Source organism: Eretmochelys imbricata, chromosome 1 (assembly GCF_965152235.1).
Source record: "Eretmochelys imbricata isolate rEreImb1 chromosome 1, rEreImb1.hap1, whole genome shotgun sequence".
Classification (NCBI taxonomy): Eukaryota; Metazoa; Chordata; order Testudines; family Cheloniidae; genus Eretmochelys; species Eretmochelys imbricata.
In genome coordinates, this window is record NC_135572.1 from 360,919,774 (window position 1) to 360,947,181 (window position 27,408).

General features: G+C 47.9%; 1 protein-coding gene across 1 annotated transcript in view; it reads right to left on the reverse strand.

Annotated features, from left to right (window-relative positions):
• The window catches only part of SHANK3 (SH3 and multiple ankyrin repeat domains 3), a 667,177-nt gene that overhangs the window by 379,074 nt on the left and 260,695 nt on the right, over window positions 1–27,408 (reverse strand). The window contains exon 10 of the mRNA XM_077807959.1: window positions 15,157–15,496. Within this exon, the coding sequence (XP_077664085.1) occupies window positions 15,157–15,496 (340 nt within the window). The remainder of the gene's footprint in view (window positions 1–15,156; window positions 15,497–27,408) is intronic.

Below are 27,408 nucleotides of genomic sequence, written 5' to 3' on the forward strand. Positions count from 1 at the left end.
TGCCTTCCACCAACCACTCTCTGATAGCAGCCAGGTCCGAATTTGTCTCACTAGGAATACATTACATTAATCAGGATTATGATATAGGAACGGGACCACCTCTATATTAGTTCACACGAGTCAATACATGATTGCATAGAAGTACCCATGACCGAAGTGTGGAAGTTCTCCCCGAGAGGATAAGCTGCTCAAAGGGTTCCTAGAATCAGTCTGCACCTCTATCACAGTTCTGGAGACACTAGGGTTCCAGGCAAAGTCCCACCTAATTCCCCAGAGTTAACTGATGTACAGAAGCACTGGTATACATGGCTCATCTCAAAACCTTCCTGCCCCAGAAGGCTCTAGGCCAGCAGAGAGGACTTGCTAGAGCCAGTCTGTGTCAGCATGTAGTGAAAGCAGGATCCTTGAGAGGGCAGAAATGGAGAAGATTGGTGTTTCCAAGCAAGTATCCTGATATGCGCAGAAAGACCCTCTCAGAACAGTGTCAAGGTTCCTTCCCCACTCTGAACTCTAGGGTACAGATGTGGGGACCTGCATGAAAACCTCCTAAACTTACTTTTACCAGCTTAGGTTAACACTTCCCCAAGGTACAAACTATTTTACCTTTTGCCCTTGTAATTTATCACTGCCACCACCAAACGTCTAACAGATATATAACTGGGAAAGAGCCCGTTTGGAAACGTCTTTCCCCCCAAAATCCTCCCAAATCTTACACCCCCTTTCCTGGGGAAGGTTTGATAAAAATCCTCACCAATTTGCATAGGTGAACACAGACCCAAACCCTTGGATCTTAAGAACAATGAAAAAACAATCAGATTCTTAAAAGAAGAATGTTAATAGAAGAAAAAAATAAAAGAATCACCTCTGTAAAATCAGGATGGTAAATACCTTACAGGGTAATCAGATTCAAAACACAGAGAATCCCTCTAGGCAAAACCTTAAGTTACAAAAAGACACAAAAACAGGAATATCCATTCCATTCAGCACAGCGTATTTTCTCAGCCATTTAAAGAAATCATAATCTAATGCATATCTAGCTAGATTACTTACTAAGTTCTAAGACTCCATTCCTGTTCTGTTCCCGGCAAAAGCATCACACAGACAGCCAGAGAGCCTTTGTTTCTCCCCCCCTCCAGCTTTGAAAGTATCTTGTCTCCTCATTGGTCATTTTGGTCAGGTGCCAGCGAGGTTATCCTAGCCTCTTAACCCTTTACAGGTGAAAGGGTTTTTCCTCGGGCAGGAGGGATTTTAATATTTTCCTCTGGCCAGGAGGGATTTTCCCTTTATATTTATGACAAACAGCCATACACATTCATGTATGTGTCAGTATTGACAGATTAGGTGGCCCAAATATATTACAAACCCATTTTCCCCAGTGTGGAAGCATTTACTTAGTGCAAATATGGTACCAAAAGACAAAACAAAAGTAACATGCATCTTAGAAATCATTTCCAAAATTTCCCCAACAAATAAGCTCTTTCCCTCAAGTCTGTAACAGAAAAGCGTCCACTGCTTGGCCCACCAGTACCTGCTGCCCCAGTCCTAGTGTGCAGGGCCAGCTGAGCTAACTCAGCCACAACCCTATCGTAGGACTACCCCAGTCTCTGTGGGTCAAATTGCGTCCAGCTTCTCCAGCTAACACCTTTACTGCCAACGTTCAGGAATATAACCTCATCTCGGCACATCCTTAGGGCTTCCACCCTCACTCATGAGAGGGCCAAGAAACTTGCACCTTTTTCTCTCTGCTTCACCCCAATCAAATGTCACCATTTAAAAATGTCACCAACTTCCAAGTAACTCACACTGGTCTTGCAGCACAGTCCAACTCTGACATGAAGTGGAATAGGTCCGTAGCTTGCTGAAACGAGACCCATGCGGAGCCGTTGATAAGCCCCACACAAGTGGGCTTGGATGTCCTTTCTTTCACAGATTTCATGTCTCTAACTTTGAATTCATTTATTTACATTAAATGAAAATAGGCCCATCTGCAGCTCTGACAGTCTATCTAGAACTGTACACGAGACTGTGAAATCAGCAGACTCCCTCAGTTAGTCCATAAAATAATATACTGGCAGCAGCAAAGGTGTAACAAAATGTATCCTCTCCTTCTCCTGGCTGCGGAGTCCTCTCCAGACACCCCCCACCACACACACACCCCATTCTTCCCACACAAGACAAGCTCAGGAAAAAAGATAAGCATTGCAGTGTGCCCACAAAGTTAACAAAGTCAGGCAATTATGGACCAAGGCAAGAACAAATTCCCAAGGCACAGGGACACCCTGGCAGCAGTCCCCCTCTCATACCCATCATCCTCCACTCTCTACACTGGCTTCCCATAGAATATCAAGTCAAGTTCAAGGTCCAGTGTCCATACTTATTAAATAAGCCTATCAAAATACCACCCTGCATGCACAACCCCCGCCCCCCCTCCTCCGAAGAGAACACAAGAAGGTGTTAGTCGTGCTGCTTACTCTACGACTGGAAGGTGCTCGCACTCTGGCAATGAGTGCGGTATTAGGACCTATGGAGAACCAAACAAAAGCTCCAGCTTAGGCACCACTGATGACTTCAGCTGCAGCACTCTGGCTCAGAGAGAGAGGTGGTCTCTTAGACAGGTAAGTCCCAGGCCATTTCAACCTTTATCCATCAAAACCATCACCTTAAAAATCAACCTGAAAACCAACCAGCAGCTGTTCTGACCTTTGGTGACTATGAAGAGGGCTCAGCATTTTCTTGGCAGGCTCCTGTCTACACATCCATGAAGGCTGCAAGGAGGAGGAGTCCCCACTTTGCTCTGATAAGAATATTCAGACTGTATGCAACTCAAACTTACCTCCCTCTGGTAGCCTGGCTTTTCTAATAATTCAAACACAGACGTAAGCCTAAACTTTCAGGATTTCACCACAGGACCTTCTCGGTTTCAGCCCTCCATTTCCCTCTACAGAGAGAAAGAGAGAGAGAGAGAGAGAGACAGAGACAGAGAGAGACCCCCCAACTCCTTTTATACCCTGATTGGAATTATCAAGATATATCTGCCACTAGGACCAGCAACATTTATCCTGTACCTTCATACAGGGCTCCAGTACCGAAAATTGGCATGAGTTGACAGAATCTGCTACAAGGGCTTGAGAAATTTAAACTCACCTCCCAGACTGAGTTATTGATACTACATGGTTTTGTGGAAGTTAATGAGATCTCCCTTTGAGGCCCATTTTACTTGTAAGGTCAAGTTCCTTACAAGGAAGGCCATTTTCCTGGGACAGTGACAGGCAGAGTAAGTGAGCTATGGGTCCAGGGGACTGAGAGTATACTAAATACTTTACACAGTTTCCCTGTATCCACCTGCCTATCCTAGGTTCATAAGGTTAAGACTGAAAGATCCTTGCGCTTTTAGCTGGAGCAGACCAGAGCCCTTGTAAGTCCACCCAGCCCGGACCCAGGCACGACCAGGGCAGCGCAGCCCGGCCCGGACCCAGACACGGCAGGAGAGGCGCAGCCTGGCCCGGACCCAAGTGTGGCCAGGGCAGCCTGGCCCAGCCCCAGGTCCAGCATGGATGCAGGTGCGACCCGGACCCAGGCACAGCCAGGGCAGCCCAGCCTGGACCCAGGCACGGCCGACCACCCGCACCCAGGCACAGCTGGGGCATCCCCACCTGGCTCGAATCCAGCACCGGCCTGGACCTGCTGGGGCCAGGAGAGGGGCAGCTATCCTGCATCCCCAACCTGAGCCCTCACACCCCTGCACCCCAAACCTCTGCCCAAGCCATGAGCTCCCTCCCACACTCCAAACCCCTCGGCCCCACCCCCACCACATGAATTTTGTTATGTGCACCGATATGAAGGTGATGTGTCACACGTCACCTCCATATTGGTGCACATAACAAAATTCATTCTGCACATGGGTGGGAAAAATTAGAGGGAACACTGGTGGCAGCTCAGGTTTGCTGCCCAAGTACGTACCCCAGGGGTCAGGTGAAACTGTATTCAGATGCCTAGCCCATACCACCACCCAACCTGCTATTTTTAGTGCGCTAGCTTGAGCAGAACTAGTGCCTCTGTCTCCCCATGCTGCGAAGCACCATCCCAGCTGCTGTGTAGACATACAATGCAAGGCATTTCCTTCACTGCTCAAATTGCAGAGAGTCCAGAGGGGAGTAACAAAAATTATAACAAATTTAGAAAACCTATGAGGAAAGGTAAAAAATCTGGGTAAGTTTAGTCTTGACAAAGACGACTGCAGGGGGACCTGATAACAGTCTTCCAGTATGTTAAGAGCAGTTATAAAGAGGATTATGATCATTTGTTCTTCATGTCCACTGAAGGAAGGACAAGAAGTAAAAGGTTTAATCGGCAGCAAGGGAGGCTTAAGTTAGATATTAGGAGAAACTTTCTAACTCTCAGAGTAGTTACGGTCTGGAACAGACTCCCAAGGAGGGTTGTGGAATCCCTGTCACTGGAGGTTTTTAAGAACAGGTTGGACAAACACTTGTCATGGATGGTCTAGGTTTACTTAGTCGTGCATCAGCACGGGGCTGGTCCCTCTCAAGGTCCCTTCCAGCCCTACATTTCTATGACTCTATGGTAACACCACACACTAAATTATTGGTTTCTGCTAAGATCACGTCCTATGGAAATATTGCCCACATTTCTAACCACTGACTTTTTCAATCTCAAGGGGAGGTGACCTAGCAGGACACAAGACCATAGAGGAAGGCCTCCCATCACTTGATACTACATCCTCTATTTTTGAGCCCTTTCTTTACTTTTCTAACAGCACCTATGAAGAGGGCAGGCAGCCTCCTAGAGTCCCAAACTGACCCCAAAGGATCCTGCCAATTCAGAACTTGTTATTCTATGGAAAACTATGAGTATTTTAACCAATGTACAATATGAGTTTCACCTGCCATTGCAGTGCTTCAAACCCCAGTGCAACAGACAGTCTCATAGTCCTCAACACAGCTTCCCCTCTCACCCTCCCCAAGAGGTTCAGGGTGCCTCACAATAGCACAGTAAAAACATTAAACAAAACGCAACAAAATCATTAGAGTAGAAGAAAAACCCACTCCCTCTAAACTTTTAAACATCCCACACACTGTGGGAGGAAGGAGGCTATAAAAGCAGGTAGGGGTTGGAAAGAAGGAAGGAAGAGAGGGGAGGGAGGGGCTATCCCGTTCTTTTCAGGTGTTTATAATTCCTTCAGTATTAGAGCTGAGATGGACATTGGGGGAGTGGGTTCCTCACAGTAAGACCCATCACAGAACAGGCCCAATCACTTAAAGCACCACAGCAGGATCCCTCAATACGGAGGTGATTGAGTACAAGAACAAAGAGTACAGGGCCTGCAGCAACAGGATGAATTTAAAGCCAATCCACCATTTTGTAGGCACCCAACACATACAAAGCAGGACAGGCAAACAGGACAATGACTCGTCAAGCAGTGTCATCAGCAAAGCTCATCAAGTCACTGCCCACCTCCTCCTCCAGATCTGTAATGTATCCATTGGTGTAGGAGAGACCATTGTGTCTCCCACTATTAACTTCTCTCTATTTACTACACCTTTGGGTCCTGCTGCTCATCAGGCCTTTGTGCCTTAGAATCATAGAATATCAGGGTTGGAAGGGACCTCAGGGGGTCATCTAGTCCAACCCCCTGCTCAAAGCAGGACCAATCCCCAACTAAATCATCCCAGCCAGAGCTCTGTCAAACCTGACCTTAAAAACTTCTAGGGAAGGAGATTCCACCACCTCCCTAGGTAACACATTCCAGTGTTTCACCACCCTCCTAGTGAAAAAGTTTTTCCTAATATCCAACCTAAATCTCCCCCATTGCAACTTGAGACCATTACTCCTTGTTCTGTCATCTGCTACCACTGAGAACAGTCTAGAGCCATCCTCTTTGGAACCCCCTTTCAGGGAGTTGAAAGTAGCTATCAAATCCCCCCTCATTCTTCTCTTCTGAAGACTAAACATCCCCAGTTCCCTCAGCCTCTCCTCATAAGTCATGTGTTCCAGTCCCCTAATCATTTTTGTTGCCCTCCGCTGGACTCTTTCCAATTTTTCCACATCCTTCTTGTAGTGTGGGGCCCAAAACTGGACACAGTACTCCAGATGAGGCGAATGTCAAATAGAGGGGAACGATTACGTCCCTCGATCTGCTGGCAATGCCCCTACTTATACATCTCAAAACACCATTGGCCTTCTTGGCAACAAGGGCACACTGTTGACTCATATCCAGCTTCTCGTCCACTGTCACCCCTAGGTCCTTCTCTGCAGAACTGCTGCCAAGCCATTTGGTCCCTAGTCTGTAGCGGTGCATGGGATTCTTCCCGCCTAAGTGCAGGACTCTGCACTTGTCCTTGTTGAACCTCATCAGATTTCTTTTGGCCCAATCCTCCAATTTGTCTAGGTCCCTCTGTATCCTATCCCTGCCCTCCAGCGTATCTACCTCTCCTCCCAATTTAGTGTCATCTGCAAACTTGCGGAGGGTGCAATCCACATCATCCTCCAGATCATTTATGAAGATATTGAACAAAACCGGCCCCAGGACTGACACTTGGGGCACTCCACTTGATACCGGCTGCCAACTAGACATGGAGCCATTGATCACTACCCGTTGAGCCCGACAATCTAGACAGCGCTCTATCTACCTTATAGTCCATTCATCCAGCCCATACTTCTTTAACTTGCTGGCAAGAATACTGTGAGAGACCATGTCAAAAGCTTTGCTAAAGTCAAGAAACAACACGTCCACTGCTTTCCCTTCATCCACAGAGCCAGTTATCTCATCATAGAAGGCAATTAAATTAGTCAGGCATGACTTGCCCTTGGTGAATCCATACTGACTGTTCCTGATCACTTTCCTCTCCTCTAAGTGCTTCAGAATTGATTCCTTGAGGACCTGCTCCATGATTTTTCCAGGGACTGAGGTGAGGCTGACTGGCCTGGAGTTCCCTGGATCCTCCTCCTTCCCTTTTTTAAAGATGGGCACTACATTAGCCTTTTTCCAGCCATCCGGGACCTCCCCCGATCGTCATGAGTTTTCAAAGATAATGGTCAATGGCTCTGCAATCACAGCCGCCAACTCCTTTAGCACTCTCGGATGCAACGCATTCGGCCCCATGGACTTGTGCTCGTCCAGCTTTTCTAAATAGTCCCGAACCACTTCTTTCTCCACAGAGGGCTGGTCACCTTCTCCCCATGCTGTGCTGTCCAGTGCAGTAGTCTGGGAGCTGACCTTGTTCATGAAGACAGAGGCAAAAAAAGCACTGAGTACATTAGCTTTACACCGGAACATAGGAAAGGCCAGACTGGATCAGATGCAAGGTCCATAGAATCCAGCATCCTGCCTCAAGAGGTGGCCAGCACCAGTTGCTTCAGACCATTTTGAAAATGCTTCCATTAATTATAACACTTCACGTATTCTTGTTACCCATATAAATGTCCAATCCTTTTTTGAATCTTACTAAGCTCCTGGCTTCAGCAATTTCCTCTTGTAATGAGTTCTACAGTCTAATCACATACTGTGTGAAAATGTGTTTCCTTTTATCAGTTAGGAATTCGCCACCTTTTTATTTCGTTGTATATCGCCTTGTTCTCGTGCGATGAGACAGTGTCATATGCTGACTTGCCCATAAGGCTTCGGCCTGTGACAGAACAGCTGCCACCACCTCAGCTCATCTGACGGGCTGCAGCTCAGGTGGCTCCACTCAGTGATCAGACCCAGCAGAGGGATGAGCAGGGGATTTCCACGAAGAGCTGGATGGAGCTGGAGGGGAGAGGCCCAGAGGGGAGGAGCTGGGAACTGCCCTCTCTTTGGGCAGCAGCCTGAAAGGAGGAGCAGAAAAGAAGAAGAGCAGACAGGCTACTCCCAGGGTGAGCTGGAGCTGATGAGTGGCAGCTCGCCTGAACGCTAGCATGAGGGGAAGAGTGTGCGAGTCCTTGGACAAAGAGGTTGTTTGAGGCACAGGAGGTCTTTCTGAAGTTCTTCACAGTCCTCCATGGTCTTGACGAACCTAAACAACTTTGTCCTTTGCAGCATTTGCTACATAACTGGTCACCCCATTTCCAAATAATTAATAAACACAATAAACAATGGGCAGAGTATGACACCCTAAAGCCCCTGCTGTTACCCTTTTGCCATGGTGAAAACTGACCATTTATTTCTATCATTGCATGCAGTGTAGTTGACGTAATATCTTTTATTGGACCAACTTCTGTTAGTGAGAGAGACAAGCTTTCGAGCCCCATAGAGCTCTTCCTCGGGGTCCCTAACCCAAAACTCTGTAAGCTGGAAAGCTTGTCTCTCACCAACAGAAGCTGGTCCAGTAAAAGTTATTACCTCACCCACCTTGTCTCTCATTTATTCCTACTCTTTCCTTTCTGTCTCCTAGCCAGTTTTTGACACATCAAAGAATACCTCATAGTTATTTATATTCCTGAAGCCTTTTGAAAAGCCAAGTCAATCTTCTCTACTATGTTATTAATTTAAAAAACGAAACCGAAAGTGTGTTGAAGAGACACAACTTCTCCTCGGAGATGAAGAGCTGGTCTGACCCTGTCAGATTACACACATCCATGGGGCAGCCCATGCAGAGGAATCGTTTGAAGGAGTTCCCCAGGTGAAGGAGGAAAGATTACATGATCCTTGAGGTGAGTTTGTCTGTCCGTTTGTTTGTTGTTTGCTAGCCATGTGCTTGCTTGATCGAAGATTAGAGTGAGGTCTGTTTTGGGGGGCTGTGTGCTGAGGAGCACAGGGAGACAGAGAGGTACATAGATGAGACTTTCTGGGACACAGCAGTGCGGTCCTACTCCCAGTCTGACAGCCTTTGTGCTGCTGAGAAGAATGAAAGTCTTGGGAAAGGAGAACACCAAGCTGGAGCAGAGGGAAACAATCCCATTGCTGGGACGCTTCTTCCAGCTGATGTCATGGTATCCTCTTGCCCTGAGGATACCTGTCGTAGGGAGGGAATCCCAGGTACTAGGAAGAGCCAGGTAATAGTAATGGGGGATTTGATTCTTAGAAATATTGATGGTTGGATTTGTGATGATCAGGAGAACCGACGGGTGAATTGCCTACTGGGTGCAAAGGTTGCAGATCTCACAAGACATCTAGACAGACTTATGTGCAGAGCTGGGGAGCAGCTGGTGATCGTGGTACATGTGGGTACCAGTGACATAGGGAAAGGTAGGAGCGAGGGCCTGGAGGCCAAATGTAGGCTGCTAGGTAAGAGATAAAAGTCCAGGACCTCCATGGTAGCATTGTCTGAAATGCTTCTAGTTCCACACACAGGACCAGGAAGACAAGCACAGCTGCAGGGTCTTGTAGCATTCATACAAGGTTCATGCATTGGCAACATTCAGGGCACACCCGGAGTGTTGTGTAGGAGCAGTGCACACACGGCTCCTCTCAAGGGCATGAACCTTGGAATCTCGCCCAGATGACATGAACCGTGGGAAGCCTCGGACTGGGCTCAAGGCCTGAGAGCAAGGAATGCGGTAGATAGAAATTGGTAAATAAGAATGTTAAACAAAGCCAGTGTATTCCTTTTATCTGTTGGAGAATGTAATGCGCGGGGGGAGAGAAAGAATAAAGGAGAGGGTGGAAAGTTGACAGGACCAGCCCGTTGGCAGACCAGCCTGCTTGCTTGCTTAAAGCTTTGTGCTGTCTTGTATTTGGACCGCAACAGGGTCTCAATGCGTGGATCAGAAAATGATGTACGGAGGAAGGGTTTAGGTTTGTTATGCATTTGGGAACCTTCGGGGAAAGGAGAAGCCTACACAGAAAGGATGGGCTCCCCCTAAACCAAAATGGAACCAGACTGCTGGCTTGTAAAAGCAAAAAGGATGTAGAGCAGTTTTTAAACTAAAGGCTGTGGAAAAGTCGACAGATGCAGAAGAGCACATGGGTTGGGCAGAGACATTCCTTAGAGATTAATTTATTAAAGGGGGAACTCTACATCCTAGTAAAGAGGATAGGAAAAAAGTTGGTAAACTACGGGTAGGAGTAGTCAAACATAAAAGAGTCCCATTTAAATATAACACATGAAGGCAAGCAACTGAATACTGACAAAATGTACATGTGCTTATATACAAATTCTCAAAGTCTAAATGCTACGAATATGGGTGAACTAGAATTCCTGGCATTAAATGAGGATATTGCTATAATAGGTACCACAGAAATTTGATGGAACAATGATAATCAATGGGACAGGGTAATATCAGGGTACAAATAAATAAGAAGGACAGAACAGGTCGTGCTGGTGGGGGAGTGGCACTATATGTGAAAGAAAGCGTAGAATCAAATGAAGTAAAAATCTTAAAGGAACCATACTGAACCATAGAATCTCTATGGATAGTAATTCCATGCTCTAATAATAAGAATATAGAAGTAGGGATATGTTACCGACCACCTGACCAGGATGGTGATAGTGACCGTGAAATGCTCAGGAAGATTAGAGAGACTATAAAAATAAAAAACTCAGTAATAATGGGGGATTTCTATTATCTCCATATTGACTGGGCACATGTCACCTCAGGACAGGATGCAGAGATAAAGTTTCTTGACACCTTAAATGGCTGTTTCTTGGAGCAGCTGGTCCTGGAACCCACAAGGGGAGGGGCAATTCTTGATTTAGTCCTAAGTACAGCACAGGATCTGGTCCAAGAGTGAACATAGCTGAACCGCTCAGTAATATTGACCATAATGTAATTAAATTTAACATCCTTGTAGGTGGGAATATGTCAAAAAACCCTCCACAGTAGCATTTAACTTCAAAAAAGGGGAACTACACAAAAATGAGGAAGCTAGTTAAATAAAAATTAAAAGGAACAGTCAAAAGGGTGAAATGTCGACAAGCTGCATGGAAACGATTTAAAAACTCCGTAATAGAGGCCCAAATAAAAAAAAGAGAAGGACAACCAAAAAAAAATGCCACCACGGTGAAACAGCAGAGTAAAAGGAGTCATTAGTGGCAAAAAGACACCCTTTAAAAATTGGAAATCTAATCCTACAGAGGAAAATAAAAAGGAGCATAAACTCTGGCTAGTAAAGGGTAAAAGTATAAGGCAGGCCAAGAAAGAATCTGAAGAACAACTGGCTAAGGACACAAAAACCAAAAGCAGAATATATTTTAAGTACATGAGAAGCCTGCCAAAGAAGTCAATGGGACCACTGGACGATCAAGGTGCTAACAGAGCACTCAAAGAAGACCAGGCCACTGCAGAGAAGCTAAATGAATTATTTGCATCAATCTTCAGTGCAGAGGAGCTACAATTCCATGACTCACCTGCATGAGGCCACACCAGGGGAATTGCTCAACCTTGCCAGGGGACTCAGAAATGCCCCCCAGACATGCCTGGATTTGTGTTCTCCAAGCACATGGGACTGGGTGTATAAAACAGAACACAGGGGCCCCATGCTTGGCTTTCTCCTGCCCCTCCCCCACCCCCCATGCTGCAAGCAACCAAGACACTCAGAAGAAGACTCCAACAGATGAGGCTGGCCCAAGTTCAAGGGACAAATCTGTATATTAACAACTGCAATGCCAAGTGGGATGGGAAAAACTGCTTAATCTAGATGTTGCCCAACCTAATAGGGTTGAGAGTTTAGACTACATGCTTATATTTTATTTTGGCAATCAACTCTGACTTTTTGCCTATCACATATAAATTTGTTTAACTGTTTATCTTTACCAGTGAGTTTGTATGAAGTGTGTGGCAAAGGCTGATGTATATCCATTTTCCATTGATGAAGTGGGGAACCAATTAACAAATCTGCACTGCTCATCTTGAGCAGCATGGGATGGTATATTCCTGAGGTACAGTGCTGGGAGCTGGGGGGATTTGGCAGGTGCCTTTCTCTGTGTGATTCATGAGTGGCTCTGGGAGCATTCATGCAATCTAGCTGGGTATGGAGCTCCACATGCTGTTGGCTGAGTGATCACAGCACCTGGAGGGGTTTGCTGCTGGTCACTAACAAGGCATTGTGAGAGACAGCCCAGGATGGAGAGAGTTAAGAGGGCACAGCGGTCCCACAGTCCCAGGCTGCACCCCAGGAATCCCGCCAAAACTAGGACCAACAGGTATTCATCCAAAAGTCCTAAAGGAACTCAAATATGAAATTGCAGAACTGCTAATTGTGGTATATAACCTAGCATTTAAATCAGTCTTTGTATCAGATGGCTGAAGGGTAGCTAAGGTAAGCCAATTTTTAAAAAAGACTTCAGAGGTGATCCTGGCAATTACAGGCCAGTAAGCCTAACTTCAGTACCAGGCAAATTAGTTAAAACTATAGTAAGGAACAGAATTATCAGACACGCTGTTGAACATGATTTATTGGACAAGAGTCAACACATCTTTTGTAAAGGGAAATCATGCCTACCAATCTATTAGATTTCTTTGAGGGTAGCAACAAGTGTTTGGACAAGGGTGATCCAGTCAATATAGTGTACTTGGACTTCTGGAAAGCCTTTGACAAAAGCTATTCAGCAAAGTAAGCTGTCATGGGATAAGAGGGAAGGTCCTCTCATGGATCAGTAACTGGTTAAAAGAGAAGAAACAAGGAGTAGGAATCAATGGTCAGTTTTCACAGTGAAGAGAGATAAATAGCAGGGTCCCCCAAGTATCTGTACATGGACATGTGCTGTTCAATATATTCACAAATAATATGGAAAAGGGGATGAACAGTGAGACAGCAAAATTTGTAGGCGATACAAAATTACTCAAGATAATTATGTCCAAATAAAGGGATCTCACTAAACCGAGTGACTGGGCAACAAAATGGCAGATAAAATTCAATGTTGATAAGTGCAAAGTAATGCATGTTGGAAAAAATAATTATAACTATACAGACAAAATGATGGGATCTAAATTAGCTGTTACCACTCAAGAAAGACCTTAGAGTCATTGTGGATAGTTCTCTGAAAACTTCCGTTCAGTTTGCAGCGGCAGTCAAAAAAAGGAATGTTAGGAACCATTAGGAAAGAGATAGATAATTGAAGGGTTAAAATCCATTGCTGATGTATTAACCTGGTATATGGTATATACGAATACATTTATTAAAGTACTAATTAAATGTTAAATGTTAATTTGGTAACTTGAGACCATGGGCAGAGACATTATGTAACCTTTGACCATTGGCTACTGTGCTATCATGTCTTGCTGCTAGACCTATCCGAGGAAGTGGGACTGCCTACCCCGTCACTTTCCCCCGCCCATGGAAAATCCATATATTCCATTATAATCAATTGATTGACAGTGTCTCTGAGCCTAGTAAGCAAGGTGACACTCCGTCAGCACTATACGTAATAAACTTCTGTGCTTGACCTCTACATGGTGTGGATTTATGTCCTTCAATAATAGAACAGAAAATATTATAATGGCACTAAATAAATCCATCCTATGCTCACATATTGAATACTGAGTGCAGTTCTCGTTGCCCCATCTTAAGAGCTATATTAGAATTGGAAAAGGTACAGACAGAGAAAAGCAACAAATACGATTAGGAGTACAGAACAGCTTCCATACAAGGATGGATTGAAAAGACTGGGACTGTTCAGCTTCTGAATGAGACAACTAAGAGGGGAGATGACAGAGGTCTATAAAATCATGACTGGTGGGGAGAAAGCAAATAGGAAAGTGTTATTTACCCCTTCATATAACACAAGAACTAGGGTCACCCAATGAAATCAATAAGCAGCAGGTTTAAAACTTACAAAAGGAAGAACTTCATCACACAACGCACTGTCAAGCTGTGGAACTCATTGCCAGGGGATGTTGTGAAGGCCAAAAGTATAACTGGGCTCAAAAATGAACAAGATAAGTTCATGGAGGGCAGGTACATAAACGGCTATTAGCCAATATAGTCCAGGATTCAACCCCATGCTCGAGGTGTCCTTAAGCCTCCAACTACCAGAAGCTGGGACTTTATGATGGGATGGGTCCCTTGAAATTGCCCTGTTCTGTTCATTCCCTCTGAAGCACCTGGCCTCCATCGGAGATAGGATACTGGTCTAGAGGGACCATCAGTGTGGCCCAGTATGGCTGTTCTTATGTCCTTAATTACAGCCTTAGTCATTTTCCCTGGTGCCCAGGTGATGCTCATGTGTTTGTTGTTCCCAGGATCCACACCACCACCTTTACAAAGAGAAGTACCAGCCAATGAGGAGTTGGTGTCAGACCTGAGGATCATTCCCTGAAAGACCAGTGTGTGACTGGGAAATAATAGGAGAGAACGTGTGTTATATTGTTCCCATGCATTCAGTTCAATAAATCTAAATGAAACTGCATTCTGGCAGCTTTCCCATGTGACCCTAGCAGTGGCTGTCTGCCTGGATATTGCCCAACCTCACCCAGCTCTCCACTGTTCCGTCAGCAAGATGGCAGTATCAAACAGTACCAAACCCTGGCATGGTGGAGTGGGTGAAAGATGGCGCTGGGTTCTACAGGACAATGGAACTGCACCTACTTCTAGGCAGGAGTGAGTGAGTACTGCCAGGAAGCCAGTTCGGCTATAGTGGATGTTCGATTGTCTGCAATATGCCACCTCGATGTCTTCGTCCTCAAAATACGCTCCATTCTCATAGCAACAACAAAGTCAACTATGGCATCTGATGTACTCACAGGTTTCCTGAGGCACGGAAATAGATTGGGGGTGGGAGGAGAGAAAAGGAAACGAACCCCTGCTGCATGAACTCTGGGCACATGCCCCTTTGGTAGCCAGGACAGCTCCTAATCTCCGAGGTGCTTGGTTAGGAAGTTGCAGAGCCTCAGAGATCAGGTTACTGCACTGTATCTTCACACTCCGCAGATCAGCCCGTTCCCACTCAAACAGTGTCCCTGCTCCCCGCAACCATGGAGAGACAAAGCAGGGTCCCTGACTAGCTCCAAGAGCTGGGACTTCCCAGGAACACCAACATGTCAGGTCAGCTACATCCAGCACCACCTGTCACAGCAAACTCCACTGAAGGAGGCAGGCCTGGTCCAATATCAGCTTCGCTGAGGCTGAGATCGCACCAACCCACGCACACAAACCCAGCAGCCCCTTCCAGTTCTCTCACAACTCCAGCACAGGAGCTCACAAACTCAGCAAGGAACCACAGTGGGCTGCCGGGTGAGCACCAAGCGACCTATCTCCCTCATCCCCACGCCCTCTCTTACCTGGCCTTGCCTCGGCTGCTTCTCCTGAGTGTGTGCATGTCGGCCTCCTTCTCTTCCTGCACGCGCTGCAGAGATGGGGAGCGGCTGTGAGTGCTCCGGGAGCTGCCCGTGCTCGCCAGGCTACTGTCCCCCACCCCCGCCCCAACAGCAGCTTCCTGCATCTGTGCCAGCAGCTGTGGGGGCAGGCTGCGGAGCGAGGGCACTGGTGAGTAGGACGGGTGGCTCTCGGCTTTCAAATTGTTGTCGCTGGCAGAACGCTGCAGCATGCGGGGGGAGGAGAGGCCGCCTGCGCCAGTGATCCGTCTCCTCTTTGTGTAGCTGGGAGTTTCTCTAAAAGGCACTGCAAGAAACCAAGCAAAGAGAGTCCCATCAGTTACCAACCGCGCAAGAAGCTAAACGCAGCTTTGCAGTGCTCAACATCTCTGAAAATATTCATTTCTACCAATAATGACGTTGATTGCCAAGAGAAAATGCGTAGTCTGGTTTATTTCCAGTGCTGGCCTCTTGCTCCTAGGGTTACCAGGTGCTGAGAGCCAGTGCTGAGAAGCAGCACAGTGAGTTTCCGGAGACACAAGTCACCCATCATGCCATGTTTCTGTTAATTGGGGTTCAGGATAATGGAACGAAGGTGAATCTCACCCAGTCCTGTTTGGCTAGAAAGACGGTGAAGGTGCAAGGCCTGCTGCAACCCCCCAGGCAGGGAAGGAGAGGGGAACATAGAGGGAACGTGGGAATTGCCAAACTGGGTCAGACTCATGGTTCATCCATCGAGTCCAGAATCCTGGCTCTGACACCACTCCAGGCATCCGCCTATTAGCCTTTCACCAGGAGGAAAACTGACCACTCATAGGGAGGTGTGTAGAATGGACTCTCCCTCCAATTCCTTCACAACTCTCGCAGCACCGACTCTTAAGTGCCCTGTCATGACCCCAGGCTCCCTGTGCCCCAGGCTCGGGGCAGCTGCTGCCACCCGCAAGGTTTACATTTGGAAATTACACCTCCTCTCATCCCTCACTTTGCTCCCTCATTCCGAAGTCCTGTCCTCAAGCGTGGGGAGCTGACTGATAAAAACAATGGATGCTCTTCCCGGGCCACTGCACAAATACCCCAGGAAACTCCAGACTTGGTGAATGAACCCATGAATGAGCAAATTTAGAGTCCCTCCGGACAGGTCCGAAACAGCCCTCCTCCAGCTGGCAAGCCTTAGCACTCTGACCAAATGGCTATTGCCCGACTGCTAGAATTCCCACTAACATCCCACAGCAGCTCCCAGAAACCCAAAGGGCCTTGGGAGTCCTCAATGGCTGGATCGCTGCCTCAGGTCCAAAGCACAGGTCTGACATCCCAACAACTCCCTACATAACACACCACTAACTGAGCATGTCACCCAACAGTCTCCACAGCCTGAGTCCACCATTCCCGCCTCTGTCCCCACTCCCTCACCACTGCGCTGCCCGAACCCTCCAGCATCCCCACCTCCTCCTGTGTGCCTTTATGACACCCAGGAAGCTACTGAAAGAGCCATCTTCTACCTCCGTAAAGAAAATGTTACGGATACTGTGGAGACTGGACAGAGGGACGTGGAGGTAGCAGAAGCATCAGAGGCCTTGTCTACACTAGGGGCTTGTTTACACAGGTGGTTTAATATGCAGCTTTTTACTTAGTCCAGTTTGAAACCGCTTGTTTACACGCAACGCAATCCATCACAGTGCACTGACGGCGTTTATCACAAGCTCTGGAGTTCTCTTTTAAACTGCAAAGCCAGTCAGTCTGGGCTATGACTCCTGTGCATGAAACGGTGCTGCAATCTCCTTTGACAGTCTTCGAACAGCTGACCCCCTCTGCTTTGTGGGCGATGGTTTCTGACCTGTTTCCCTGTGGGCCCTCCTCTGCTCTCGAGTCAAGCTGATCAGATGTCCCGTCACCCCATTTATAAGCTGGGGTACTGCCAGATTTTGTCCATTCACTACTGGATTCCAGTTTAGCACAAGAGCTTCAAAAGTATTCCAGCAGCCCTACAAAATGCCTGGAGTTGCTGCATGGACCTGTGCTGAGACCCCAGATCTCATTGCAATCTGGGGAGAAGCCCTGGTGCAGGAAGAGCTTGTGGCCAGGCACTGGAAGACATTTTTGTGGACATTGCTAGGCCATGCCCAGGATGCAGAACAGTGCTAGATAAGGAGACAGCTAGCTCAGAAGCACCTACATTAAAATGAGGAATGACAATAATGAGGGATGACGAGGGGACATGTAACCAGTCCATTTTTTGAGGCGCTGGACAACATTTTGCAAACTCCATGACCATTGAACCCTGGCAGCTTGTGGCGCCTGCTGGCTGCCTTCCCCCAAGGATGGTCCGCAAGAGTCATGGGGGGATGAGCTTGAGAAGGCCAGTGGAAAGATCTCCCCTTTAAGCCAGGATCCCTTCGGGACTTGGGACCTTAGAATCCTAGAAGATTAGGGTTGGGAGAGACCTCAGGAGACCTCCTTTGTGCAGGAGACATGGAAGGCAAGCCTGATTCCCTCCCTGCAGCAACCAACCCCAATTCCCAGACTAGGGCTGAGGCAGCTTATCCTATGGAGAGAACATCAACATATAAATTTTCCTGTAACTTTGTTACTAATTTACTATTTAAGTTTTAATTTATTATCTTCTGTTCTGGGGACCCCAGCCGCACCCCATTGTAGACGGATGCGAGCTAGAAGCTTCTCCATGTCAAGATCCCTTCCCCTCCCTCCCTCCCTCGGCCCATGCTGTCCATTCAGACCCTGCACAAGCACCTTTCCAAAACAGTGACTGCTCCATTGGGCAAAAACAAAGAGTGCAAAGGCACCGAGTACTAACTGTATCCAGGCTCATGCTGTTGATGGCACGTAACAGGTGGGGCAGGAAAGCCTGGCAGGCCAAGCAAACTGCTTTGAGCTCTCTGACATTTATGTGGAGGGAGCGATTGTCCCGCGACCAGCGGCCTTGTATGCTATCCTCGCCCAGGTGGGCTCCCCAGCCCAGGTCCAAAGCATTGGAGAGCAGGGTCAGTGACGGGGAAGAAGCCACAAAGGGAACTCCCTCCAACACTGATACAGAGTCTTCGAGATACAGATAGACCTGGACATCTCGACACCTCAGATAAGCAGCCACTAGCGCCTTGCATTTTATGAACACTCATGGGGCCAATGAGAGTCCAAAGGGGAGCGCCATGAATTGGAAGTGACACAAACCCACCACAAAACGGAAGAACTGTCTGTGCCCTTGGAAGATGGAGATATGAAAATATTCGTCCTTCAAGTTCAAGGCAGTGTACCAGTCTCCAGGATCCAGGGAGGGAATTGTTAGTATAGAGGTTTGTTTGTTAGCCTAGGATAGAATTTTGGGTTTGACTTTTTGATACTCTTATACCAATATGTATAAACAAAGGACAAAGGCACTGTGATGTTGCTTCTGCCTAGTCAGATGGATTTGGGTAAACAGAGAGGTGGCAAAGTTTGTAGAAGATACTAAACTGCTCAAGATAGTTAAGACCAAAGCAGACTGTGAAGAACTTCAAAAAGATCTCACAAAACTAAGTGATTGAGAAACAAAATGGCAAATGAAATTTAATGTGGATAAATGTAAAGTAATGCACATTGGGAAAAATAACCCCTACTATACATATAATATGATGGGGGCTAATTTAGCTACAACTAATCAGGAGAAAGATCTTGGAGTCTTCGTGGATAGTTCTCTGAAGACGTCCATGCAGTGTGCAGCGGCAGTCAAAAAAGCAAACGGGATGTTAGGAATCATTAAAAAAGGGATAGAGAATAAGATGGAGAATATCTTATTCCCCTTATACAAATCCATGGTACGCCCACATCTTGAATACTGCGCACAGATGTGGTCCCCTCATCTCAAAAAAGATATACTAGCATTAGAAAAGGTTCAGAAAAGAGCAACTAAAATGATTTGGGGTTTGGAACGGGTCCCATATGAGGAGAGATTAAAGAGGCTAGAACTTTTCAGCTTAGAAAAGAGGAGACCAAGGGGGGGATATGATCAAAAGGAAGGAGGAGGATCCAGGGAACTACAGGCCAGTCAGCCTCACCTCAGTCCCTGGAAAAATCATGAAGCAGGTCCTCAAGAAATCAATTCTGAAGCACTTAGAGTGAGAGGAAAGTGATCAGGAACAGTCAGCATGGATTCACCAAGGGCAAGTCATGCCTGACTAATCTCATTGCTTTCTATGACGAGATAACTGGCTCTGTGGGTGAGGGGAAAGCAGTGGACGTGTTGTTCCTTGACTTTAGCAAAGCTTTTGACACGGTCTCCCACAGTATTCTTGCCAGAAAGTTAAAGAAGTATGGGCTGGATGAATGGACTATAAGGTGGATAGAAAGCTGGCTAGATTGTCGGGCTCAAAGGGTAGTGATCAACGGCTCCATGTCTAGTTGGCAGCCGGTATCAAGCGGAGTGCCCAAAAGGTCAGTCCTGGGGCCGCTTTTGTTCAATATCTTCATTAATGACCTGGAGGATGGCGTGGACTGCACCCTCAGCAAGTTTGCAGATGACACTAAATTGGGAGGAGAGGTAGATACGCTGGAGGGTAGGGATAGGATACAGAGGGACCTAGACAAATTAGAGGATTGGGCCAAAAGAAATCTGATGAGGTTCAACAAAGACAAGTGCAGAGTCCTGCACTTAGGACAGAAGAATCCCATGCATCGCTGCAGACTAGGGACTGAATGGCTCAGCAGCAGTTCCACAGAAAAGGACCTAGGGGTTACAGTAGACGAGAAGCTGGATATGAGTCAACAGTGTGCCCTTGTTGCCAAGAAGGCCATTAGCATTTTGGGCTGTATAAGAAGGGGCACTGCCAGCAGATCAAGGTACATGATCGTTCCCCTCTATTCAACATTGGTGAGGCCTCATCTCCAGTTTTGGGCCCCACACTACAAGAAGGATGTGGAAAAATTGGAAAGCGTCCAGCGGAGGACAACAAAAATTATTAGGGGGCTGGAGCACATGACTTATGAGGAGAGGCTGAGGGAAGTGGGATTGTTTAGTCTGCGGAAGAGAAGAATGAGGGGGGATTTGGTAGCTGCTTTCAACTCCCTGAAAGGGGGTTCCAAAGAGGCTGGATCTAGACTGTTCTCAGTGGTAGCAGATGACAGAATGAGGAGTAATGGTCTCAAGTTGCAGTGGGGGAGGTTTAGGTTGGATATTAGGAAAAACTTTTTCACTAGGAGGGTGGTGAAGCACTGGAATGTGTTACCTAGGGAGGTGGTGGAATCTCCTTCCTTTGAGGTTTTTAAGGTCAGGCTTGACAAAGGCCTGGCTGGGATGATTTAGTTGGGGTTGGTCCTGCTTTGAGCAGGGGGTTGGACTAGATGACCTCCTGAGGTCCCTTCCAATCCTGATATTCTATGATTCTATGATAGAGGTCTATAAAATCATGAGTGGTGTGGAGAAAGTGAATAAGGGAAAGTTATTTACTTGTTCCCATAATATAAGAACTAGAGGCCACCAAATGAAATTAATGGGCAGCAGGTTTAAAACAAATCATAGAATGAAAAAGTTTTTCCTAATATCCAACCTAAACCTCCCCCACTGCAACTTGAGACCATTACTCCTAGTCCTGTCCTCTTCCACCACTGAGAATAGTCTAGAACCATCCTCTCTGGAACCACCTCTCAGGTAGTTGAAAGCAGCTATCAAATCCCCCCTCATTCTTCTCTTCCACAGACTAAACAATCCCAGTTCCCTCAGCCTCTCCTCATAAGTCATGTGTTCCAGACCCCTAATCATTTTTGTTGCCCTTCGCTGGACTCTCTCCAATTTATCCACATCCTTCTTGTAGTGTGGGGCCCAAAACTGGACACAGTACTCCAGATGAGGCCTCACCAATGTCGAATAGAGGGGGACAATCACGTTCCTCGATCTGCTCGCTATGCCCCTACTTATACATCCCTAAATGCCATTGGCCTTCTTGGCAACAAGGGCATATAATAATAAAAAAAATAAAAGGAAGTTCTTCTTCACTCAGCGCACATTCAACGTGTGGAACTCCTTGCCTGAGGAGGTTGTGAAGGCTAGGACTATAATAGGGTTTAAAAGAGAACTGGATAAATTCATGGAGGTTAAGTCCATTAATGGCTATTAGCCAGGAAGGGGAAGAAATGGTGTCCCTAGCCTCTGTTTGTCAGAGGGTGGAGATGGATGGCAGGAGAGAGATCACTAGATTATTACCTGTTAGGTTCACTCCCTCTGGGGCACCTGGCACTGGTCACTGTCGGCAGACAGGATACTGGGCTGGATGGACCTTTGGTCTGACCCAGTATGGCCATTCTTATGTTCTTATTTGTTAGTACAATGGGAATAGATAAGAGCAGTTAAAGTGTTACACAGAGCACACAAAGATTGCCTCAACCCCTATCTCAAGCAAAATCAAGCAACCCCTATCTCAAGGCAAAATCAATCAATCAAGTCGGGAGGGGCAAAGGGCTTGGTGGAAAGGTATAAAACACTAAAAGACCAAAGAAATGCCCCTCCCTGACTGAGCACAACCTCACTCCTTACCCCTCCCATGGGGTACAAAAGGGGTGGGATGAAGACCCTAGACCCAAAATGGAACATGACCCTAAGTTGTAAGGAGTGGGACTTTGAGCATGCATTTCAAGTATAATTATGCCTCCAGAGGGGCAGGGGGGTACACGGGGAAACAAGGCTCTGCAGGGTCAGAGTTATGGAACACATTTGCTGGAAACTAACTCCAATAAACATCACATTGTCTACACTTCGGACTTCTGGTCTTCTGCTTTCTGTCTGTGTGACAAGAACCAGGGGAGAGGGTGAAGGGAAAGCCCTCTAACAAGAATGATGGAGGCTTGTGAGACCATGCGAAACTAACTTTTTGAGATATTTGTTGAGGCGTCGCAGACCCAGGATGGGTCTTAGGCTCCCTTTCGCTTTTGGAATTAGGAAATAACGGGAGTAGAACCCTTTCCCCCTCATTTCTCGAAGGACCTCTTCCACCTCTCCCAGCTGTAGGAGGCTTTCCACTTCCTGAGCGAGGAGTTGTTTGTGAGAAGGGTCCCTGAAGAGGGATGAGGAAGGGGGGTGGGACAGAGGGGTGGTAGAGAACTGCAGGATACAGCCCAGAGATACAATGCCAAGCACCCAGCGATCCGATGTCATTCGTGACCAGGCTGAATGGTAGTGGTATAGGTGGTTGAGGAAAGAGTAAGGTGGATCCAGGAAACTGACTAGGGCATCACTCCTGAGTGCGCCCTCAAATTGAGTGCTTCTGGCCCCCGTGGTATTTCACCAGGCCAGACTGAGTGGTGAACGGGAGGTAGAGGGACAGCGATGACTAAAACCTGTGTCTCTGTCCCTTCTCCGAGCGGAGCCCTGCTGAGGAGGGCAAGGCCTATGAGGTGGGGGCAGCCTCCACTGCTTCCTGGCCGTTTGCGGCGTATGCAGGCCCAGTGAATGGCAGGTGGCTTTAGTGTCCTTGAGCCCATGCAGTCTCGCATCTGTCTGCTCAGAGAAGAGTCTGCTCCCATCAAACGGGAGGTCTTAGATGGAGGATGGCATCTCCTGGGACAGGCTCATGGTTTGAAGTCAGGAACCGTGCCTTATAACCACAGCCGAGGCGACCACCCTGGCTGCTAAATTGGCCGCATCCCTGGCCATCTGGAGGGAGCTCCTGGCCACTGCTGTACCCTCCTCTACGAAGGCAGTGAACTCTTGGGCCAAGTCTTGGGGCAGAGCATCTTTGAATTTCTGGAGGGAGTCCCACAGATTAAAGTTATACCTCCCCAATAAAGCCTGGTGGTTCGCCACCTAAACAGAAAGATGGCCACTGAATAGACTTTCCTCCCAAAAAGATCCAGCCTCTTGGCGTCTTTATTTTTGGGGATGGAACTTGCTTGCCCTAGTCTGTCTCTCTCATTGGCAGCAGCTATGACGAGCAACCCTCGGGACAGATGGGTATAAAGTTATTCAGACCCCTTAGCAGGGGCAAAATACTTCTTCTGGGCCCAAGTGGAGGTGGGTGGGATAGAGGAGGGGGGTTTGTCAGAGGGCTTTGGCTATTTTTAGACCCCTGTTGTGCATGGGCAGCGCAACTCGTGAGGGGGCTGCCACCGAAAGCACGTGGAAAAAAGGGTCAGAAAACTGCCATTTCCTCCACCTCCAGGCCCAAATTCTCAGCCGTCGTTCTGAGTAAGGCTTGGTGTTCCTTCAAGCCCTCAGGCGGGTTGGCGTGAGAGGGCCCTGCCACTGCCTCGTCCCCTCGTGGGGGAAGGTTCTTTTGGAGCGGGCATCCGCTCCTTCACCCCAGTGTCAGATTCAGCTCCACACCCCGAGCACGGTGCCATCAGCCTGGGGGCTGCTTCTCTGAGGCAGCAAGGGAGGAGTGGTGCCAGAAGGGCACTGGCTTAACCGGCATGCCCCACCCGTTCCAATATGGCCACCATACAGGCCACTGGCCCTGCTGTCAGGTCATCACTGTGGGAGCAGAGGAGTCCTCGGGTGCCCACAAGGGCCGCTGCTGTTGTGGTGAGGGGCTGAAGTCCCATTCCAACGCAGATGAATCCCCTTCTGGTGACCAGAGTGGGGCCGTCCGAGCTTGTGTCTGACAGCTGACCGTAACCATGGTGGAGTGATGCCTTGAATAGGAGGACTGTCTTTTCAGGGATCAGTGCCAGGAGCAGGGTGATCAGTGCTGCACCGGTGACCGGTTCCATAGTTGAGGGGAACAATGCACCGACAGAGATCTACGCCGAGGGGTTGGCTGGCAAGAGGACGATCAGTGCCAGATATACAGTGACCGACGTCTCCCCATAGGCAATTCGCACCGAGTTGATCGTGACCACGAGTGTGATGCCAGCAACGTAGGTCATCTAACGGGCGACCTAGGCTGTGGAGACAGGGAACGCTACCTCCGCTCCAGGGATCAATGGTGTTCGACTGCCCGCTGGGGAGGTCTCATGGCTAGCTTACCCCCTTGGGGAGCCTTAGCTGGGTCCAATGCCATGCATGGTACCGGCAGCTGCTATAGGGGTTGCTAATGGGCATGGGCCTATTGCAGGCAGAACAAGGCTTAAACCTGAGGACCGGGACATGCTCCGTCCCGGGGTTAAGTCCCCCACTAACTAACACTACTTAACACCAACTTACTGACTAACTACTGTAAACAAACTATGTACAAAGCTAACAACTATGAGAGTTAGAGAGAAAACCGTTATCCACTTGGGAGGCAAAGGGAAAGTGCTCCAACCAGCTGTCCCGGGCGGTATGAAGGAACTGAAAGGGCGTAGGGCTGGCAGTGCCTGATATACCGATGCAGGAGTGCGGCTCTCCAGAGGGCGCCGCAGCCGACCCTACGGATACCACTAAGGCAAAAATCTCTGACAACTGTGCACGTGGGCGCACGCACACCTAGAATGGAATCGACATGAGCAAGCACTTGGAGAATACCCCCCGCCCACCCAACCTAGTTCACCATCTCAAAAGGGCAACGGGCGGCATGCACAGCTGCAACCTGTACCACCACCACCCTATGGCAGATTTTAACAGCGAAAACGTGCTTTGGTGTGAAACGTAAACGTTTGGTGAGACAGAGATTACAGGAAAGACAGTTTGGCTAGCAGTCTCACTTGACATATGAGGTAGAAATGGACACTGCCCCCCAGTAAAAGTGCAATGAGCACAGCTCCCTGCCGAGGGATACATGCCCTGTGTGCATTCTTACAGTACAATGGCTTTGCTCTGGTGGTAGCAACGCTCTTACTGGCTTTTCATAGGCTTACCTAGAGAAAAGCTGGTAACAGCGAATGCTTCAGGCAATCAGCGCAGACCCTAGCTATTGTGCTCTGCACTTTTTCCATGTCTGCAGGTGTGATACAAACAAAATCTAAGACGGAAAAAATGTCTAATTTTTGTTCAGAAATTATGAGGGATTATTTCCTGGTATAGCCTGAGTGACGCCATTTTACTGCACTCCTTAGGGGTGGGTGGGGGGCATCCTGGTGGATAATGTCACAGCGTCTCTCCCTGGTCTGCCCTTATGAATAAGGCCACTGTCTGCCCCGTCACCTGCCTCAGTGTAACATTATCCAGGTCAGGTCAAATTAAAAGGGATGTAAAGGGGATTACTATCCAGCTCTCTCACAGGTTCACCTGGCTAATGCCCCCAACACCATGTAAGCACCTCCAAGGCACAACACAACTGCAAAGCCAGATGGGGAACTCAATTCCCAACACCATCCACAGACTGGGGAATACAAATCCCAACCCATCCCTCCCCACCCCCTGGCCTCCACGGCACCATGGCCAAGCCAAACAGCATATACCGCACAGGTAAAAAACCCACACACCATTCACCATCTCAGAGGCTCACCCACAACTGAGCTTTACTCAGGGTGGTAAAGCTGGAAATGCATGTAAAAAATGCCATCACGGCCTCCCTAGAATATGAACAATACCTGCTTGCCATTTTTGTTCAATATACCCACATTTGTGGCACCTGCACTGGCCAGACCCTCAAGCACAGGGCCCTTATCAATGGGGGAATGGCGGACAAATCTGAGGGGGAGAAAATGGGAAACTCTCAGAGACATCATGACACAGTCCCAAAGGAAAACAAAAAACATGACACGGTGGTGGAAATATCTGAGGGCAGACTGGGGATCTGGCAAGGCACTTTCAAGGGAAATCATGGCAGTGGCAAAGGATGCGTAGCAGTTGCCAAGGAAAGAATTACCATGCCCAAAAGAAAGGGAGACGCAGATCCTGGAGGCAATACAAACCCAAGATGCCCTATTGTAGCACGTCACTGTCGGGGCAGCAGGCAATGCAGTACTGTAAGCCAACACCCAGCCATGTTATGCAGCCCCTGGACAATACAGGCTACTGGGCACAAAAGCTCCTCCACCCTGCTGTACCCCTGCAGCACTGCTCCCACAGGCCAGTCCCCTCCCAGAGCCCAGCTGAGAGCAGTAGCACCTGGACCCCAGCTCTTTTGAGACCTTGATTATCTCCTGGTACCTTTGAGCATCGACACTTCACATCAGAAGCCCCACAAACCAAAAGAAGCAGAGCCAAGATGTATACCGCCTGTGACTTTATGCCTCCCCACCTCTTCCGTTGTTCCCTGCACTGCTGTTTTGTTGCGCTTTGCTGTTTTGTTTCACAACTGGTTTAATTAAAAGGGATTTTTTTTGTAGCTAGATAATAGATTAGTTTTTAACACATTGTTTCATAATTAAAAGCAGTTGTTTCAGTTGCAGATTCATTTATGTTTGTTAATTAATAGATTGTTTAATAACAAAAACCTTTACAATTTCATTCATGAGGACGTGGCCATTCATTTTACACCGAAAATACTTAAGTTTGCACTAATTCATAAGGTTTTACAAACACATGTAGGCAAAGGCACAAGGTACAATAGGGACTGCCACAACGTTTCACATCAACCGCCCATACACAACACTGAATGCACAAAAAACTTCCAGCCCCCACCCCTTCGTGGGATGTAGAGCTGCACAATTTCAGGTCTGAGATTCAACGTAAGAGCAGGCGTCCCTGACAACAGTGCCCAGGCTGAGCAAGCCTCTGAACCCCAGCCTCCCCCAGGATAACCAGAGCAATGGCCACATCATTAATGTCCATCACGTTCCTTGGGATAAAGAGTCCTTTCTCCATCAATATAAAGAGAGCTGGAAGATCATAGCATGATGGCCCCTTCCAGACCACCCAGCTACAGTGGTCAACAAGCCCTTGAAGCACCCTGGAGAAATACCCTTTTCTATTTATGAGTTCTGTGCCCTGATGGGGGTGGTGGTGGGGAACAAGCACATGGGTTCCATCCATCACCCCACTACATTTTGTGAATTCCAGGAGAGCAAAGCTGTCAAATCTCCTGAACACTACCGAGCTTTCTAACTCGGTTCAACAATACCTTGTCCATGGCATCACACACCTGCATGACGGCCCCAACACCTGATCTTCCCATGCCGAATTGGTGTGCTACGGACGGGCAGTATTTGGGGCTGGCCAGCTCCCAGACAGCAATACCGACGTGCTTATCCATGCGTATGGGGCACTGCATGTTGGTACACTGCTGCTGCAGCTCCCCGGTCTGTTCAGCAGATAACTCCAGGAAGGTTGCCTTCATCATCCTGAAATTCTCTCACCACAGCTGTTTACCCCAAGTCTGCAGAACAATTCTTTCCCACCACTCCACACTGGCTTCCCAAGCCCAAACATGGTGC